The sequence below is a fragment of the Micropterus dolomieu genome, linkage group LG09, assembly GCF_021292245.1.
Source record: "Micropterus dolomieu isolate WLL.071019.BEF.003 ecotype Adirondacks linkage group LG09, ASM2129224v1, whole genome shotgun sequence".
Lineage (NCBI taxonomy): Eukaryota > Metazoa > Chordata > Actinopteri > Centrarchiformes > Centrarchidae > Micropterus > Micropterus dolomieu.
This window is the reverse complement of record NC_060158.1, coordinates 16,473,848-16,495,529: the sequence shown is the minus strand read 5'-3', so window position 1 is coordinate 16,495,529 and position 21,682 is coordinate 16,473,848. Positions and strand designations below refer to the sequence as shown.

Below are 21,682 nucleotides of genomic sequence, written 5' to 3'. Positions count from 1 at the left end.
TCTCGTGGAGTTTGATAGTGAAACACGAGATGTACATTTTGGAGTCACACTCTCACACTTGAAATGTCGAACATGTTTGTCAGGTTACACCTCTCTGCTTGACATTTTACTTAAACATTACTTGATTCACAAATGTGACACCTGATGTCATGTTTCATGTAGTTTGAATGCAGTAAGTTACAGACTGTAGGTTTAAAGGGACTGGATTAACAACACTGAAGGTGAACATGTGAGCAATAATGTATCGATATTTATAATGTACAGTATATTTGTTGCAATGTAGGCAAACATATTTACATGCAAGCATATACACACAGATACACGTCTCTATTCTATACATAAAAAAACTTACTTTGATATACATAGAGTAACAAAGCTTTCTTTAAATTTATCTCGACATTTTTTTAAAAACACTTAATGTGAGTGAAACGAGGACTTAGCTAATCCCTGTTACCTACAGAGAAAGAATTGTAAGGTATAGTAATAAAAAAATGTTATTACTTTTCTTACATGGTCAAGGTGCTTCCACTCCTCAGCCCACTCTCTGTCTGTCAGCCTGTGGTCAATCACTTCCTCCTGCCTGGTCCCTGCATGCATACCTAAAATAGATAGATAGATAGACAAATAGAAAGATAAACATAACGGCAAGTCAGTATGACACAGAGGATCAATGTAACAATACTCCATCACTCCCTTACTCTCCCTTTCATCTATCCTTCGTTTGGTCCCTGGTTGAAACTCTCCATCCATTTTTTCCCTCCCTCCCTCCTCCTCCCTCACTCCGCCCTTTTCTTTGCTGTCTCCATATCTCTATCCCACCCTGAGGGCAGGACTCAAATGACTGAGCTTCTAGTCCAATAAACATCCATCACAAGGCGAGACATGGTAAATGTCTCTCCATTTTTAGAACTGAGCCAAAGTCGTCATTACAGCTTCATCAAGGCTTGCTGTACGCAGAAAAATGTCTCTAATACGGCCATACACTGTGTCTGAATGCGCTTATGTTGTGCACTCATACATCTAACAGCACATTACTTCCCACAGCCAGGCTGCAGTGGCTTTATTTTGTGCTTTCTGAGGCAGCAGGATGGCCTTGTGGTCAGAGACTGCTGTACCAACAATCATCCAACAGACTGAAGTGGACATTGACTGAGTATCATTATTATTACATTTACAGATCTCAGTGGTATATAAAGAAGTGAGAAGCCTGAGAAATGATGAAAAAATGATGTAACTGTTGTAACTTCTGTATATAAAATCCTCTTTATGTTTCTCGTGGTGCTAATACAGAGTAAAAGCTTTGACAGCATGCCATTAAGTGGGATTGGTTTGTGTCTCTAAATCCAAATGTATGTACACACAGACATGCACACACACACACACACACTTATATACACTCTCCATCCTCCCTCATGTCCTCACCAATAGGTCTGGCTCTCTCCCGGATCTCACGATGATTGGAGGCGGGGTGTCTGTAGCTGTCACGGTAGTGATGGGCAATGGCCATATCGTCTAGCCTGTAGTGCTGTGGAGGGAGCGGGCCTGGGTGGGGCAGGCCATTGGGTTGGTAGGAGATCCCATTGGATGGGCTGAAGCGCTGGGCAGGGCTTATGGTGCAGGGCCGCTTGCTAGGGTGAACATCTGGATGCAGGGCACCATCTCGCTCAAAGCCATTCTCTTTGGTTCTAGTTGGAGAATGAAATAAAGAGACACATTTTTGACTCTGTATTTCATTTGTCACTGCATCTAGCAGTAATTAATAGTTAAATTCTATGTATTTTCTTTCAACGGGTGAGAAAATTTTATTTTGGGGACTCTACAATAACAAGGGACTCAAGTGACACTGCATTAGGAACATGCAGAATTATTTCGCTGTACTGGAAATTTTTTTTCACAATTTCCAAGTAAAATAAGACCAGTATGAGACCAAATATGTCTGAAAGGTTTGCTGTTGTTGCCTGACTTGAACATATTCTTGTTAAAGTGAAAGGCAAATAGCAAAGTACCTCTTGAGGCACAATGGATCCATAGAAAAAGAGAAGGGAAATAAAAGGAAAGAATGCAGGCACAAATCAATGTGACGCTGATATCACACCTATTTTATAAAACTGTCTGATTCAAAATTTGTTTGTGACATTTATTACATACAAACATTTGAAACACATCATCATATCATAACAATTGTACCATCCCTTTGTACTGTGGTGAAGGCTTGAGCTGACCTGCTAACAGACAAAAGAACTGCAGTGAAAGGCTGTTTTTACAGGAATCACCCTGGAATTCTTCCATTGAAAACACGTCCATTCATACATGCACACATACACAACTAAAGCCTGAACACAAATTACCGACACACACAATCATACAAACTCGCTCAAGTAGCTTCCAGGGGATCAGGTGGATTTTTGTTAGCCTGCTTTCAAAGATTAATGTGGCCAGGTGTGTGTGTGTGTGTGTGTGCGTGTGTGTGTGTGTGTCAACGCATGCTTTCACATGTGTCTGTGTGTGTGTCAGTTCACAGTTAAATCTTGCCAAACCCCAAGCCCCCCCCCAAGCTGCAATCCCCCACTTCCTTCTCTCTCTCTCTCTCTCTCTCTCTCCTCTTCCACCCCATCTCTCTCTCCGATGAACAGATTGAACTTCTTAATGAGCTGCTTTTATGGGCTCCTAATGCTCATCCACAGCTCTCCATATGCTCTTTCCCTCCATCCGTTTGTCTCTTGCTGCCTCCCTCGACTCATCCATCCACTCTTATCTCCCCAGCCTTCCTGCTGTAACAATGTTTATATCTACAGGCGCTGCAGTACACACATGTTCAGTCACCTATACAATGCACGGACGTGTGCACACATAATTTACCTAGTGTAGATACATACATGCCCAATTTATGTACACATGTCAATAACATTTTAATACTTGTATGTATTTATTTTATTTCACATAAAAAAGACAACAAATACTGCTTATTGAAATGACAAAGTTCTATCTGGGCCCATGCTCTATCATGATAAAAACACACACATACATGTGAAGAGGAAATTGGGTTCAAACTGTCTCTATGGAAATGTAATTAAACAGCATCTCATAATAAACAACATTCATATACTGGAAATCTTCAAATTGTGAATGAGAATACTTTTTTACCTCAACTGAAGAAAACTTTATATATAACTTAATCTGAGACTTTTGATTTTAGAGACAGGGCTTTTAGTTCAAATAAATAATAAATAATAAATAAATTAGATAATATTTTAGGAAAAAGCCTCCATGTATTTTGATCTGCACCCCTTTATTGTTATACAAATTCATCAGTTCCCTTATTTCAGTTTTTTAGGGATGGCATATTTCCTTTACTTGCCTGGAAGACTTTTATAGTGAAACATCTGCATACGTGTTACATTATGAAAAGCAGAATGGATAGGAATTAATCAATTAGTGAGTGAGAATAGCATTTCTATTAAAAGTAATTGCTGAATGATACTGAATTTACCATACAAGTCATTACAGTGCAGGTATCGGTAATTCTGGACTCCTAGCTATTATTTAAATATCAGCTATTGTTAGAGTAATTATGGTATACACTGTATGTCTGTTTTTTTCTCATTTGCATATTGGACTGTGATGTTCCTGGTCTGCAGACCACGGTATTAATCAGGATGCACTGATAGTGCATTGTTGTCTGTAATTAAGGATTCCCATTCAAATTCCGATATTCCAACACAGGCCTCCCTTAAGCAGGAATGCAGAGCAGAGGTAAGCAGAAACCAGAGGTGCTTAGCCAGCCATATTGGTGCTGGAGCCTCATCTGTATATGTTATCAGCCCATCTCCCTAGGCAGGCACACACGCACGCACGCACGCACGCACGCACGCACGCACGCACGCACGCACGCACTACACCCAAACATTTATAGAGGTGCACATACATGAAACATACTCACACTTTCACACTTGATAGAGAATCATGCACACACACATTCACACAAACAGCCCACATGTTTTCACTGAATACAGATGCCTACTTACTTTTTCTCTCTCACATTCACACACACACACCTTTTCCCCTAAGCTCACTCCCCTATGCACCAGACGGCTCGCAAATATGCAGGTATTACAGAAAAAGTCTGCCTATCTGACTGTTGGGGGAAAAGAGAGGTGAGAATTATTAATATTGCATTTGGCATTTTTGTCCCTCAGCAGATATGAAAAGTACATTTTCCTCTCCCCTACCTGTATTAAAAATTTTAGACCCTGGGGAATTACCCTTTATTTCAAAAGACCATGCACACATTGTACTTGTAGCAGACTCACAACAACACACAAATGTTCACAAACTTCTGTCCAAGAAGTAAAAAAATCCACTTACACACCCAGTCAAGCATGGAAGTAAATGATAACTTAGGTATCAAGAACATACACGGAATACATATTCACACACATTAATTGACACAATCACACTTTTCATTAAGGCACAGCTGTCTTCCTTCTTTTTTCTATCCTCAGGAAGTGTGTGTGTGTGTGTGTAGCCAGGTCTATTTTTTCCATCTCTTCCTCTCCGCAGTTCTGGCCCATTAAGAGAAGGAGCCAGGAGCTGAGATGTCCAATGGAGCATGTCATGAGGCCCGGTGGCGCACTGTCAGACACTTCCCATACATACATTAACACATCATACTATTGCCTTGCATTGGCTCAGCCTGTGTCTGTGGAGTCACGTACAGGGATGCAGGCAGACTCAAAGGGATTCATGCATGAGATCAAACAATAGAGGAATAACAAGCCTCGGCGGCTTTAATGTTTGGAGCTGGTAAATTTATAACCTCTACATCTTGATCGGTGTGCATTTATGTTATGATTCCAACACATATTTGTCCCATAATGAATAAATAATGTTTGACTTTCTGATTCACCCACCTGTCTGGCGTCCTTCTCTTGCCGTTCTCGTTGACGTCCAGCAGGAGTTCGGAGGAGTCCACTGGGGATGTGGTGCTGGTGTCCAGGAGCAGCTGCTCATGCTGGGCCAGGTACTGAGCTGGGTTCTGCTTGGCCAGTCTGGCACAATGCAGCAGCTCCCTCTGAAGGAGCGGCAGGTTGGCCTATACAGAAGGAAACAGCACTGTATTACCAGAGGGAATTTAACAAAGGCACGTTTTTTTGGACAACACTGACAACCAACACTGTTTTTTTGGACAACACTGACAACAGGGAAGCAACAATAAGAATATAATTATCACATCTGCCTTTTTGCCTTTCAACAAATGAAAAAAAAGCACTTGCTCAGTCACTCGCTACTCTTTCGAAGAGGCACTCTGTTTAGTTTTTTGCTAATTTTGGAAACAATGACAATATTATGTCAGATTCTGAGCTGAGCTGTTTATATGACAATATATTAAATAGATATCATTTGTAGTGAAATCAGAATTGTGGAGATTTGGAACTGCATAAAATTATAATGCAAATAAAAATGTGTCTGCATTGCTTTAAGGGTAATCTAAGCTCTTAAAAGAGAAACTATGCAGTTGGAATATATCAGTTCTACTCTACAAAATATGTTTTTGATGATTTATATAACAACAAACATCAATTAAACCAGACTGATGCATCTATTTGATCTGAAACAAAATGCAAAGCTCTAAAACATCTGACTACAGACAGCTTGTTTTCAAGAAATATAACACACAGAAATGTATTATCTCACAGTAAGCCACACACAAAGATCGTGTTATAATAAAAGATTTTCCGCCGTCTTTTCAGTTCAAAAACACCAATTTGAGGTAACAAGAGATCCATGTCTTCCATGTCATCTACTCCCTGTTTGCTCATTACCACCGAACCACCACCACCACCACTTCCTGTGACCCAGAGTGCATTAACACCCAAAGAGTTTCTCTATGGCATATACATTTTTTAAAAAGGAAAAAGAAACAGCAGCTATTTTCAATCTCTTTGACATAACAAGGGGGTCTGCTTTCTTGTGTGGAGTTACAGGGTCATGCAGGTATGTGCGCATTGACTTCAAAGACATCTGATGGGGTGCATTTTGAAGCAAGAAGATGAAAGTGTTGCATCAGGAAGGTTCAGAACGAGAGTGGTGGCTATTTTGGCCAGGTACATCAAGAGACTTTGGAGTGGCCATCTTTGTAAGTTTTAGGTCTGTTAATCTTTGTTTTGTTCTCAACAACGTAATCTCTCTCTACGTCCCTTGCTTTGTTTTTCCTTTCCTTATTTTTTCCAGTTTTATAATCCATAGGCTTTTGTTCAATCTTTCGCCCTTTCTTTCCTCTGACCTATGAATTTTCCTCCATTTCTTTGAACCATTCGATCTTGTCTTTGCCAATTGCATACAGAAATAATACTCACAAAACACAACCCTGATTTGTTTAGTGATATTTATGTTTCATAATCATACAAAAATCCCTCTTCAGTAATTGGCTGTAGTAAAAGAAATGCCAAGCGCTGCATGGCTATCGCTTTACCTGCCCGAGTTAATGGACCGTTAATAGTTTATGATCGTAATTACCCCCTGAAAAAAGAGCATAAAATAGATTGCTTTGACCCCGGTGAACTCATCTTTCATTAATTAGAGGTCATTCTAATTGCCAGAGATGTGGGATGCATTAACAAAAAGACTGAGTCAAGAAATGCAGACCACTGGAGAGGCCAGATCATTTTTCATATGATAAAGTATGGCGATTTGCTTCTGTGCAGTTACAGCAACCAACATCTGCACTTGCATAAAGGGAAAATTTCAAGTAGTGTTCAGCAGTCACAGTTAAAATCCACCCAGGATGATTTATTGTGAAAATACAGGATCTGTCATTTTGTCAAACGGTGCCAAAAAACAATTCAGAATATGCCACGTTCAGGATATGCTGCACTTCATCACCTTTCTGTTTCTGTGTAATTTGCAGTTGGAGGAGAGTCTAGGTGACTTTTTGCACGTCTATATTGTCCTGTTTCAATTATTTCCTATCACCACTCTCTCTCCCTCTCCCTCTCTCTCTCTCTTTAGCTAAATGTGTTTATTCCTTCGTCTCACAGCACTCCTCTCACTTCAGCATGACACAAGAAAAACAAAACACTTGACAGCTAAGCTGGGAGCAAACTTTAAAAAAGCTTGAACTTGAAAACAGAGAAACATTGTTGCTTTGGAAGCCTGTTGTCTCGTGAAGCGGGCGTCCCGCCAACACATCACGTCATTGGCGCTGTGTGGTTTATGATTGCCTCTTTCCAGTAAAGAGTCCCAACCAATTTGTGGTTTAGTATTAAGAGAAGGGGAAAGGAGTTGAGTGGGTTTGGGTGGGAGTGGGGGTGCGGGCGGGTCGCCTCGGTCTAACATTAGCGTAATGAAAAACTCTGAGCCCTGATGCGCATTGTTGCAGCTGTGCTTCGACGCACCTATAAAAGCACCCCTACACCTCCAACTGTTCTCCGCTGCCATATGGTAGCTGGCATTATAGGCCCGCAGTGGGAAGACACTAAAATTAGACCGGGGAGAGAGAGAGGTGGAGAAGGAGCGATGGAGGGGGAAAAAGAGTTGCATCTTTGATTCCGCAGCCATCCCAGTGATACACTAACCATCTGGCGAGGAGAGGAGAAAGGAAGGAGGGACTGGAGGATGGAGAGATGGGGAACTGTAAACAGAGACAGGGAAGGGATAAAGACAGGAAAATATGGCGGGAGAACAAATGAGAAGGTGAGTCAAAGAAGAAAGAGATGAAGAAAACTTAAGCATGAGAGAATATATGTAACGTAAGGAAGGAGACAGGGAGGACACAAAGTCCCTGTTTGTGTTGTTAAGAGCCAGTAACGGTGATTCTAGTGGGACCAATTTCTGCTGCCCACATCCACGCAGGACCTCAGTGGATAATACAGGCATGTGAATGGCAGTTCACACATACACACATCTGCAAATGCACACACGCATACAGACAGAGTAAAGTGATGATATTGTGCTCAGAGAGGACCGACTGTCTTGCTTTCATAAATAACATTTACCCCATGCCTGACACAAACAGATAGAGCAGGGGAGGGAGGGATAGAGAATAGATGAAGAGGGAAGAGGTAGACCAAGAAGTCAAGAAGATGATTTAAGGGGGAAAAAATCAGTAAAAAAAAGTGAGAAAACAAAACAGAGCCTTTTCAGAGGTGTGTAATAGAAACAAATGAGCCCTGTGTTAAGAGTTATGCCCGTCCATGCCCTCCATGTCTCTGTACCACACTGATATTGATCTCAGCTTCACCCAAACCCCATAACATGATCTGAACTGCTGCTTCACAGTACATCCCTCAACATAAATCCAGTCCCATTTGTCATCTTTGACTACCAAAACAAATCACACCACCTCCGCCACCGCTCTCATCTCCAGACTGTGTTAGCTCCTCAAATCCAGCAGACATTCGGAAAATACACCTATCTGACACAAACATCCCAAATACACATAAATGGCCACTATTTCACCTGTAGATTCAAACACAAAAACCACAATCACTCTTCCTTTTTATCTCCCAGACTGGAAAAAAGAGATGTGAGGCACGCTGTTGTGACCGAAACAAGGCGACCGTTGACAAATGGGCTGAAGCAAGGGCACGGCTGGATGCTTTAAAGAGTGCTCCTTCCTCTGGTAATATACCATGCTAATGGCTGAAAATGGAAAATACTGGCTGAAAATGTGGCCTGGTGGAATAAAGAAGCAATGACAAAACAAGCCTGAGTGAAAGAGGTGGAGGATGCCGGAAAGGAGGACATGAAAGGGGACGTTGTCCTCAGGCCGAACCCACACTCATTGTGCTCTTTTCCAGCACACCTTAAGCAGGTTTCTCAAAAAAACAAAACAACTTCTTTCCAGTTCAAATATAGTACAGAACAAATATGGTTTGAACAAAGTTGCTAGCCTTGGGTTAAACGGAGTGAACATAATAGGGTGAGATCAGCATCAGTACTGAAATGACTTATACCCTGTTTAATTTGGAGGAGAGATGATGTGAGAGACAGAATGAGAGCGACAGTATCTTGTGAAGTTCTAGAGAAGCTGAGTGAAGAACGAGACAGTTTAGGCATACGAGAGAGACAAAGATGCAAAGAGGAGATAGAAAAACAGGGAGAAAAATCACAAACATAAGTATGCACGTCTGGATCTGAGCTGGCGAAATGTTTTCCACATTTGGTCGCTCAGGCGGACAGGAAGGCCAAACCTTCTGTAGTAATTGTATATTTAAATATCTACCTTCAGAAAGGGAATGACAAAAGGTCGCAGAGGGAAGTTGGTGGCTTCTTGGAGCTTGGAGTGAAATTCTTCGATGGTTAGCGTGGAATTCTGGAGGAGAGAGAGAGACAGAGAAAAAACACATGAATCCATGTGGAAGGCATTAAGTGATAATATTACTTATTGGAAGCAAAGCTATATCCTGGCCTGGAGTGAATGTTTTGTAATAGGAAGCATATGGGCAAGCCACAGTGAAAAAAGCCACAGAAAACAAAGACACACATTGCCTTCTATTAACAAAACAAATACAGATGCAAGATCAAAAAATCATCAGCGTCAAAAATATGCTGCATGAGGGAGTAATGTGCTTAATTTCTATTAACCAAAGATGCACTTTTTCAACTTCTGGTTGGTGGACTTGAACTTTGTATTTATCTACATATTTATCTAAAATACCACTTTTCTTGCAGTTGTGTTTATTTTTTATTTTGTCTTTGTTTCCATCACTTGGGCATTCATTTGGATGTTCGCACACATGCTTTCTGATGTATACGTGTACATGCATAGCAACCACGTCCTTATCAACACAGGACGTGAGCACACTTGTGCCATATTGCTCAACACCTGTGTTACCTCTCTCCATCAGTGCCAACCGACACACTGTCTGTCTCTTTTCACAGACTAGATAAGACCATGGTGACCAAAATACATTATAGTGGCATGGACCAGGAAAATGTGCAGTAGACACGGAGCAGGTTGTATATTTAGAGTAAGAGGGTGTTTGTGTGTTTTCTGGGTGCTAACAGGAAGAGAGTATAAGTGTGTGTTTGGAGCAGTGGGGGTAGAAAAGTGGGTTATACATTTCAGTTTGTCAGCCCTCTACACCCAAACAAAGTCTAGTATCTGTCTCTCCTTCTTTGGTTGCCTGTAACATTAATGGCTGACAAGACAGCGGTGACACTATTTTTAATTTTCAACATGAACTATTCCCAAGATGCAGACCAGAGAGAAAGAGTAGAAAAAGAATGAGGAAGAGGTGAGCATGCACATGGGAGAAGAATCTGCTCTATAACAAGCAAAAATACAAACAAGAAAAAAAAAAATCAAGCGAGACGGAGCAGCAGATATTATTTTTCCTCCCCACACTCTCGCCGTTATTTCCCAGACCTGAATTTTGTTACATTCAGCCTTACATCTGTTCGCCCAGATTGCGTAGGGGCTGTTCTTGACAGCTATTGAAACCTCCTGAGTCTCCCTCTCTCCCTCTCCCCAGCACACAACTAGCTAATTAACGGTGTCACTCTTTTCAATAAGGCAGGGGGAGGGACAGAGAGTGAGAGAGGAAGATGGGGGGAGAGAGAGAGAGAGAGAGAGAGAGAGAGAGAGAGAGAGAGAGAGAGAGAGAGAGAGAGAGAGAGAGATGGATGGTGGTGGTGGGGGGTTGCAAGCCAGAACGACACAGGAGAGGCATGTGCATATGCAGACGGTGAGAAAAATAAACATAGTGAAGCCAAAAGGAGGCTATGCTCTGTGTGGCTAATTAAAAAATTCTTCCCTCCATCTCCTCCGCCTCCTCCTTTCTGCACAATGTTCAATCACTATTTCTGTATTCCCCTGCTCCTTATGCTCAAATTTTTTCAGATCACGCAGACCTGTTGTAAATCCTTAGATTTGCACATGTATTTTATATAGCCTTCATATCACCATGTCAGCTAAGCTGGAGAAACACTGCACATCTGTCTGTATTAAATGTATTTAGATGGTTACAGCAACAACACCATTTCATCTTTGTTATTCTTTGCACACATGTTGATTATATACTATATTATTAGTGCATACAAATTCAAATTTAGGTTTTGAATATCACATGCTGTTTTTATTCACTTTTATGTACTGGATCTTAATTTGGGTTAGAAATGTGATTATCAGTAATGCTTTCATTAATGCATCCTCTTAAAGCTGCAATCACATTTTTTGCTTTTATTAGCTAAATAAATAAATAAATAAATAAATGAGGCTTTAATACAGCAACTGAGTCATGTTTGGCTGTCAGACAACTGCACATCCTTAGTAAGTTCGATGTTAAAATAACAAGTCTATGCAATTAAATCCAAAGTGGCTCATGCGCAAAAAGACGGTAGTCTCCTGCTTTGATGTTACTGTTTGTCCCAGATGACAAAATGCTGCCATTGTTTTGCATTAACACTGAATAATGGGCTGCAAAGTAGTGATGGATGTCAATCCTGGTGGCAAAGATCTGTGTTCATTTTACACTTATGCCTGAAGGACCAGATGGGTGAGGTTTCTGACATACCTCATGAGGTTTTCATAAACAGCGATAAGTATTTAAAAGAATTCATCTTTGTGACTGAAAATTAACCTGAGACTATTGAAACTTTCTGATTCGGTAAACATTTTCCATCTGGTAGCCTACTTCAGGCATGCTGAACAAATGCCAACTAATGGGTTCACTTATTCCTGCTAACTCGAGGCCCTTTGATCTTAAGCTCACACATACACAGTAGCCACTCACCACTAGTCCTAGCACTAATGTGCGGACCCGCTCGCCGATTTCAGGTGAGATGTCGTTGCCAAACTGCTGTAGAGTTGTGAGGAAGCGCTTGAGCTTGCTGAGCTGCCGGGCGCCGCAGGCCGGCGGCAGCTGCTGGTTGGCCAGCGAGGACGAGGAGGAGGAGCTAGGGCCATTGCTGTAGCCGTTTGGAGGGGATGGAGCACCGTTGAGTGCCGTAGGTGAGTGGCTACTGCCATTAGTTACTGCGTGAGATAAGCACATAAAGAATATCATTAAGAGAAAGGAAAGCAAAATGAGAAATATTATATTAAAAAAATATCTTTGAATGTTTTTTGTAAATAACATTTCCCTAGAAACACACTGCTGTGCAAAAGTAACACTGCGTTCGCTTTTGCTATGTGCAAATCTCCTAAAATAACCTAAAATCCCTGACTGTGCCTTTGACAAATGACAACAAAGGAAACAACATATGTCAGCTTCACTGAGACCTAACCTCTGATTTGAAATGATTTACATTCCCCTGAAAACATTCACAATCTTCAACATTTGCGTCCAATCATCGTGGCTTGTTTGATCCTTTGCGGTATTGTCTCATAAAAAACATATTTCTGCATTTGGAGACATATTGCCTACACCTCCTTCTCCCTTTCCCTCTTTTCCTGCAGTCTAAACAAGCAGGGACAGTGTGTCCCCCCCCCCCCCTCGACCCCATTGTTCGCGCCAGAGCACGGGAGCAGTGCATGTGTGTGTTGGGTGAGTTGGTGTACAAAGAGATACAAGGGGGCATAAAGCTTTCTCTCTAATGAGATTAGGTTTTGACTAGCGATCAACTCACTCCCCCTCTGGCCGTCATCCAAAGCCGCCACTGTAAAGAGAGGAGAGAGACGAGATGCTCAAACTGCATCTGGTAACAATTACGTCGGGTGGAAATCAAAGCATACTGCTTTGTTAAAACCTTCGGCATGTGTAATGAGAGAGCTGGGCCTTTCCTCCCTCATCGCACTGAAGCACCGATGTTAATTGTGGAGTGTAAGCGTTTGCAGCAGAGAGACAGACAGAGAGAGGGAGAAAGTAAATACCAGAGAAGAAGAAAGGGAGAGTAAGTGATTGAAAAAGAATAAAATAATGCCTCTGTTGCAGAGAACCAGCTCTACTAACGCAGACTTGAGTGCCTTGAGCATTCTGAACCACAGGGCCTTCGATTCTTTGATTCTAGTGCTCTTCATGCAAGTGGTTAAGTATGCACTTCTGAGTGAATACTAGGGTGTAATTTGCTTGTCATGGGGCTATGTGCACGTCATGGCAAAGCTCCAACAGTTTGTATGAGTGGGCGTTAATGAACTTGTTGGAGAGTTGTTTGGAATGACTGCAATTCGGAAAAAAGCTCAATGCAACTGGTTAAGAAGATGTTGTGATGCTGATGGAAATTTCACTTTTTATTTCTTGGTTTTACCGAAGCGGATCGCGATTGTCTTCCCATGTGTGAGCACATGTATCTCTGCTCTGTTTTAGAGTGTTGCTGTGTTTATTTACCATGGGTGTCTTCAGGTGGAATTATATTTATGCAGTGTCATGTAGAGTACAGCCATCCCAACATCAATTTAGAACTGATTTATAATTCAGTATCACACTGCACCTGTTGATGCAACAACCACTCTATTATATGCAGGGATTCACCAACCCAACCTTTTATCTCCCAATTGTGATACCACAACTCATTATATCAGCTGATACAGAGTACAAATCCAATACCAGTGCTCTCTTTTCCCAAGTTTAAAATCACCACACTACATGGAACTGTGGTGGGCTATGCTGTGGCTACATGAAACCTTTATGACATTTAGAAAGTAACTGTATTTAACGTGGATCTCTTACCCAGATCTGCTATATAAAGTCAGTATTGGTGCTGAGATGGTGCATCGCTAATTATATGGATGTGTGGTACAACATTACCCTGTATCATTTTTTAATTATATACTACACATTACTTGTGTTTACATTCTTTCTCTACTTTGTGCTGTAAGGCACTAATACTCCTACTTAAGTAGGAGACGACTGCTGTGAAATCATTAAAAGGGGACACAATCGTGTTTACATTTTTATATTAACTTTGTAACAGAGAGCAATGATTGGGGCGAATCAAAGGTTTGCAGTGGGAATTGCTTCACTATATGTTTGTTACTGACAAGGAGAAAATTACTAAGCCTTTCTTCAACTTGCTTAAAATTGCTTTCATTATCTGCAATCAAGCATAACTGTTGTTCTTTGAAGGTCTTTGACGCCTGTGGCATAGCTGATGTGTACCTCCGTTGCTACAACATAACCCCTTACGCAGAACTGTAAACCTGGCTTTACTCACATGTGGTGGGGGTGTAGGAGCTGTTACGGGGTGCTCCTTGCGTGCTGGGTGGGGGCGGCATGGTAGGGGGAGTCAACCTGGACTGTGTTTTGACGTCCGCAGGTGAGTCGGGCATGGTGGAGTGCTTCCCAGTGCGATCTGAAGGAAGACAAAAGAGACGAGCAAAGGATTATAATAACATACCAAAAAATAACATGCTGATTGTTTAATATGGGAAATAAACAACAGCTCCGGGCAACACATTCCACATCTGTGCGCCTCGAAAGGAACTAAGTCATACTTTGCACATAAACAGCAGCAGGATTTAATTTGAAAAGAAAGCGCCTGTGAGGTGCACCAGACAGATTAGTTCTGGATGGAATAGATGGCTCACATCATATGTCTGCATGTCTTGCCACAATCACACTGATGAATATGCTCAGACTGTCAAGTGAGAAAGGAGAGAGAGGAGAGACTCACAGACACACAGAGACAGACACAGAGAGGAGCGTAAATCTGCAGCGACTACGGGTCTCATTCAGCCACCATCTGTGCCATCCTGCATGCCCGCTGTACAGAACAGTGACACAACCTCCCACCCACCCCCTGCTAACACTGCAGTGCTCATTACACACACACACACACACACACACACACACACACACACACACACACACACACACACACACACACACTGTCCTAATGCTTTTATCTCTGGAAACTATATTCACATCTGTTCAGGACTGGAAAACAATAGAAAACCAACTAGTCAGTAATTTATGATGGCAAAATGTCAAAGATTAAGGTCAAAAGAACATTAATCAAAAACAAAATATTTTCTTTGATGACATGCTTAGTTTGACCTAATTCAGTTGCATTGTGCTCAGCAGATAGCTGACCATATCAAATGTATGAGAAAAACAACAAGACATTGTCTGTTTCTTGCACTGGTGTGAGGGTGGAGCCCATATTGTGCAGGATGAGACTTCCCTCAGCAAAAGCAATAACAAGCATATCACAAAGTTAACAGACTGTTATCAACCATCTCTGTGGCACATTGTGAAGGTGAAATTATAAAAATAAGGACGAGAGAAGGAGCAGGGTGGATGGAGAGAAGAGAAAAGAGAGAGAGGAGAGAAAGGGAAGAGTTGCATGGAGAAGTCCTATCTGTGACATTGGGAACATATAGCTGTAATCAAGGAGTGGGCATGTGCTTTGACTCAAGGACACACGCATGCAGGATAAAGGCAGGCGCACACACACTGTAATCAAGGTGGTAAAGGTGCATGTTCCAGAAAAAGCGAGGTCCCTGTCACACATTCCTCTCAAGACCCTAGAGTGTGTTTGCGTGCTTGTGTTTTTGTGCATGATGAACATGCAGGCTAATATATTATCTTATATTTTACATGAACCTATGTTCATTTTTCATAGTTTCCCTCAGTGTTTAGATATAGTGAAGTGTATATGGACTATATGATTGCTAGTGTTGTTGCTGACTGTTTGGATCCACAGAGTTAAGTTTAGGTGAAATGAAAGAGAAATACTGATGCTAGAGAGACAGGATAGCCTAAGCCTGTTAGCTAGGCCCACGGCATCAGTAGCACTCTGGCTCGCTGCTGCTGAGGTGCACTGTGACTAAGTATTTTAGTCACGCTAGCTCTGCTTTAGCAGGCAGGCAAGTGAGAGATGGAGATGTCACTGAAATTCCAAATACAGAGTGCTCCATAGCTCCATTTCCGGATTTAACGTTTAGTTCCGTTTTGTTTATTGTATATGTTGACCCTTTGAGAACTAATATGAAATATACAAGATATATTACATAAAGATTACACCACATAACAACTGACCAGCAACATCTTCAAAAACAGAAATGAGATAGCATCTTTAAGCTTTAAAGGTTTTCTGAGAAAAACTATGACCACACTAGCTCCTAGAAGCTACACTGCTCCCTGTGTTTTACTGACTGACACTGCCATTCTTATAGCTCCTTGCTGGTACACTGACATGGGCAATAATAGTCTGTTCAAGATTTTCCCTTTAAATGGTGAGAAACTGTGCTCTTTGGGATATTCCAAAGATCCTCAAGGCAAACAGATCCCAACCCATTTAGTCAGACACTGTCAAAGGACAGAAAAGGAAGATTAAAGAATCATCACGTCACTCCCAAGACAGGGGTCACACATCTCCCTACAAACCACAGACATCCCTCAGTAACCATGCACACCCTGGAGCCGTTTTAGGAGGGGTCAACTGATAAATTCACTGGGAAGGTTGGATTTATCAGGCTCCCAGCACACTTCCAAAAGAAACTGGGTGACTTTTAGAGTGAACTGTGAGATCCAGACCAAGTCTGTGAACCAGAACACAACAGACCTTAAGCCAAAACATTTTAGAATTACTGGGATAGCGCCAGTTTGTTAAATCTCTCAAATTAAAAAATATTTTTCTTGTTTGACCTAAAATGTTATTCAACTGTACTTTTAAAATAAAATTATTAATTTTAATCATTGACTCTTGCTACAACACAAGCTTTAACTCTGAGAAAAAAGCGATAAATTGCAGAGAGCAGCATGAATGCTTTCAGAATATAGAGATTAGCTGAAAAATGAGTGATGAGGAAAGCAGAGAACAGAGGAATTGAGGTGAAAAAAGAGTCAATGTGTAGAAATACATACAGAGAGAACAGAGATACTGTCCAAACCTTTAACTGTCTATTTGCTGTGCTTCAGCCATCGTCCCCTCGCTCTACCTCTCTCTCTCTGTCACACACACACACACACACACACACACACACACACACACACAACCTTCCTCCCATCCTCCCAGCCTGGCCGGACTGAGAAATGTTTACTACTCAAATTTCACCACAGTAAAAAAGTATGGACCTGACTATTTATTTTATGAACTAGCAGAATAGCTAGTGGAAACATGTATGGTCTTACCTCTGGCTGCCAGCTATCATATCCTGTATGCCTGCCTAAAATATGATCTATGAAAATACAAGGTCATTTAAAAAGATGGCCCGGTGACAGGACCCAAGGTAATTCATCATTTTCCAGTCAAACACAAAGATCCTACATGTATATGGTTAACAAGCCCAAGTTAAATAAAGAATGTGTTACCATATCACACATGGTCCTACTTATCCTGTTTCGCTGGATCATGCTTTCCATAGTTCTGAATATTGTTTTTTCTAATTGTGTGCTGATTTTAGGTCCAGTTGCAATTACTTGATAATAGGACATCAAATTAGGATCCAAATCATCTCATAATTACCTTAATCTTTGTCTCTAGATAGAGGAATGGATGATGTAAATGACAAATGTCACCACAATACAATTTTTCATCAGACATTGACCTCCAGTGCAAAGAGTACAATTATGTGTGGGCGATATGGCTCATAAATAATATATTGATATTTTAAGGCACTTTTGTCTAAAATAACATACTCAAATTTTGCAACCATGATGATCTTGTATAATAAGATGTACTGCTGTAGATTAAACTAAACAACAGTATATAAAGTAGTTAAATTAGCTCAACCTTAAACATCTACAGCAGTAAGAAGCAACATACACATTAATCCAGCAGTAATATTAATCCAGAAACATCATCTTCTTCCACCTCTGTAGCACACCCACAGCATAACTGCCCCTGTATTACCGGCTGAGCCTTCACCTTTAAGGAAGGTGGCTTTGTGGGCGACCTGTGAGTGTGACGGAGTCTAGAGGGTTTGTGAAAGCAAGTATTTCCCAGTGTGTGGGGGGATAAGTTTTTTTAGTCAGTGTGTAGATGAGCTCATGTTTCAGTATAATAGTTACTGAACGGCTGTGTGTTGTGTTTGCTGCCACATAAAATAAATAAAAAGTCCCTGGTGTCCAGACCGAAAAGCTTGCTAGTTAGCAGGTAACGTTACAAGTCAGGCTAAAGTAAATTAAAATAGCCTAAAATCGGAGGTATCCCAATACATTTCGGAGATGGAAGCCATATAACATCATGATTTATCATCATTATTCTCTTAGGATTTTTTTCTCCCACAGCGTAAAAATCACAGCGACTCACAGCTGCTATGCTAGCAATTCACCGTCTGGACCAACTCTGCTGTGAAGAGCAGAAGAGCCTTAGTAACATTACATAAACAGGGACTTTTTTATCTATTTTCTGTACTAGCAAACACAACACAAAGCTTTCACTAACTAGTGTACCTGACTTTATCTACACACTTTATGATTGAATAAAGTAACAAAAAAAACTACAAACACTGAACACTTAAATATGACGATATGGTTATCAGCTATATCGCACAATAATTAATTTTAAAATATATCAACTATGTATGTATATATATATATATATATATATATATATATATATATATTATATTTTACCATGCCCTACATACAATAATATCAATTTACAGAAAAGTGGGGTATTTTAAGTAAAGACTGGAGCATTATCCTTGGGGTATAACATATCTAAAATAAACAGAAAAATGCTTTTGTTATAAGTCAACATTTGTTCACAATAAAAACTTGAAGAGTTTGAAAAGCACAATGTAAAATACATAAGGGGGAAAAAAACACAAAAGTCTGGACCACCAAAGTCAAGATCCACCTACATGGCCCTGCAGCAGTATGATGCAATGAGTTTGGTTACAGGCTTGTAATTGGGGATTAACACCTGGGTCAGTGTTGTGATTGGATGGCAGTCTTGGGTGAAAGTGAGAATAATATAAAGCCTGAAAGCATTTAAACTCTGCAGTCCCTCCAGGGAAGATGAAAGATAAAGAATGAATTAGTGTAAAATCCATGTACATTGCAAATACATGTACATGCATCCAGGCAATAACACACTCTCTCTCTCTCAATTTATTATTTCAATTCAGTATGCTTTATTGGCATGAAAGTTTAATTCATGTTGCCAAAGCAACATTGAATATAACATGACAAGAATTAATGCAATCAAGACCATTCAATTTAGCTATTATAAATTACTGCAACAAAAATAACAAATACAGATATAACGTAAACTACAACAAGAATGAACAAGATAACATGTCTCTCTCTCTCTCTCTCTCTCTCTCTCTAATACACACACACACACGCGCACACACACACACGCGTGTGCGCACACACACACACACACACACACACACACACACACACTCTTGTGACAGCCTCTTCTCTGTTTTCTGATTTGATTGAGAGCCCTGCAAAGCATATAAGCAGAATAAAATCAATAGCTTCATACTAACCAACAAGGGTTGCATCCAACCATTCACTCAGCAGTTACTATGCCAAGGAATCAATAGCAATACTCCCTTCACAAGGTAATTTACCCAGTCTTTGGGAAAAATAAAAATACATCTTACAACTGAAGCATATTATTGAAAACAGCTCACTGCATATATGTGTGCAATCCATTTTCAGGAGCAAATAGGGCACAATAACAATATATGCACAGACGACAATCAGACAAGCTCTCATTTTATTACAGCAATAGAGCAAGGCTGAACAATACCAAGTGCTCTGTACCTCATACATAATTCAATTCCAAAAGCATCACCTGAACAAGCAACCTTAAACAACCTTGAAAACAAAGTCGAACATCTCCTCCAGTCTAATACATCTGTTAAAAGTTAATGGCTGAACTTAATGCACATCTATTGTCCATTTATTAGGCCTGTTACTGCCCCGCCAGTTGCACACTGTAGGCGAAGCAGCAGATCTGTGGTCAGTGGATGGATGGTATTCCAGGACTGGACAGGTATTGATGTGTAGAGCTTTAATGGAAAGGGGTGATGAGTGCTTTGACTTTGCCTAACTCACTTTACGACTTCTCAGAAGTGCTGTTGTCCAGGAATTAATGGATTGAACAGGATGAGGACGGTTGCTGAAGAGGCAGCAATTAGCTATAAAGGAAGAGAAGAGCCTCTCAAATGTGTGTTGATTCACTCGTGCACTCTATGCAGGCAGAGGTGCCAAGCCTATTGACGATCATGCCTTTGGATGACAGTGATTAATGTCTCACAACAGCCACTTGGTGTGTGGTTTTATCTAAAGCATCATAAAGGAGCTCTTAGCGCAAATATTTGTAGTTTGACTGGCCTAAATGAGACCCAAACCCATGAGAATATCAAGGCTGTATTGATGCCTCATTAAATGTATTTGGTATATTGTTTCCCAGCTATCAAATTGTATGTGTCAAAGATAATTACACTGATATCTGACTGAATTACGAGCCCCCAGGAGGGATGAGGTTGTAATAACTTTGTCTACATAAAGTCGGGATTACACGAGTAGCAGCAGTGCCATTACAATGCTGTGTAGTGAGAAATCTTTTGATAGAAACCACTGGTTACCAACATATTTGGCTTGTGAGCTTTTACAGCCTAACAGTGTGTACTTGCATTGCCACAGACTGCATATGTCTTCAGTCAAAGAGGAATGTTCTCTTGTCTTAGCTTAACAGTTTTTTAATGGCTGAAGGGTTAAAACGTATATTTCACCTCAAAAAACAAAGATTTGAGAAAAGTCACAAATAGTTGTTGAAATCAACTGAAAATGTTTTCTTTTCTTTGTTCGTATTTTGTTAATCATGTCGTGAACCCTCAGATTTATCTTTCAGCTCACTATATACATATTTACATATTTATTTATTTTGTGAATTAAATGTACATCTCCAAACTTACTCTCGAAGGCTCCCTCTTAAAATAACAAAGCAAAACTTGGATTGCTCTGGTTTAGTACTTCTTTAATCCATTCACAATCTATATCTGACTTACAGACCAATCCTAGAAATGAGGCAGAACCCTGGACAACTACCTGCCACTCACAAGGATGTCTTCACACTTACATCACCCGTTTGTATCGCCCATGATTACGTGATCCTCAATGTTTGCAAAATCTTTCTTTCTTTACTCGCCTTTCTCTCCCTCTCACTCATGCCCTCTTTCAGCCAAGCTCAAAGAAAGGAGATTTTATCCCCCCACTGACTTGTGATACATGCCTTTTCTAAGGTTACATGCAAGTTACATCACTCGCCTAAAACAAGGTTGTTGAAATGAACGATATCCAGAAGGAACGCGGTCCCTGAGAAACAGTTCAATATGTTACAGAGAGGACTTTGCTAACCCACAACTCAAGGCAAAAATACAATGTTATATCAAAACCATAGACATTTCATCATCACACACAAAGCTATGAGGTCATTTCGTATCGAAATGGGGACAACATTGCCTCACCTTGATATTTTAGATTATTCATAGAGGCTACAATGACTCCAAAGTCTATCATCAGGAGATAGTCATCCAATCTCAATTACACACTTCATAAGCTAGAATTGCCGCTGTGTGCACGTGTGTTTGCATGAGTGTATGTATGCACTGTGATCGTACAGTTGGAGACCCAGAAAAATGATGTGATAACAGTGGCAGTAATATGCCACTCGAGACTACTTCACACAGGCAAATCCCATTTTTCAAAACGACAATGGATTTCAATCACGCTGGGTGAGTTTTCAAGAGTTGGCGGCTGTGACATAAACAATTCATGGTGCGCTGGTGCCTGCGTGCGCACAAGATTGTATTAGTCAGACATAAGATATCATC

At 40.7% G+C, this 21,682-nt stretch overlaps 1 protein-coding gene across 3 annotated transcripts in view; it reads right to left on the bottom strand.

Annotated features, from left to right (window-relative positions):
- Positions 1-21,682, bottom strand: part of runx1t1 (RUNX1 partner transcriptional co-repressor 1) — a 60,220-nt gene that overhangs the window by 8,842 nt on the left and 29,696 nt on the right. For 2 of the 3 annotated variants that reach the window (XM_046059002.1, XM_046059003.1), the window contains exons 2-7: positions 14,095-14,232; positions 11,736-11,977; positions 9,224-9,313; positions 4,911-5,092; positions 1,423-1,685; positions 502-599 (exon numbers count right to left, since the gene is read on the bottom strand). In XM_046059002.1, the coding sequence (XP_045914958.1) occupies positions 502-599; positions 1,423-1,685; positions 4,911-5,092; positions 9,224-9,313; positions 11,736-11,977; positions 14,095-14,232 (1,013 nt within the window). The remainder of the gene's footprint in view (positions 1-501; positions 600-1,422; positions 1,686-4,910; positions 5,093-9,223; positions 9,314-11,735; positions 11,978-14,094; positions 14,233-21,682) is intronic. The other variant, XM_046059004.1, reaches the window with a different exon arrangement.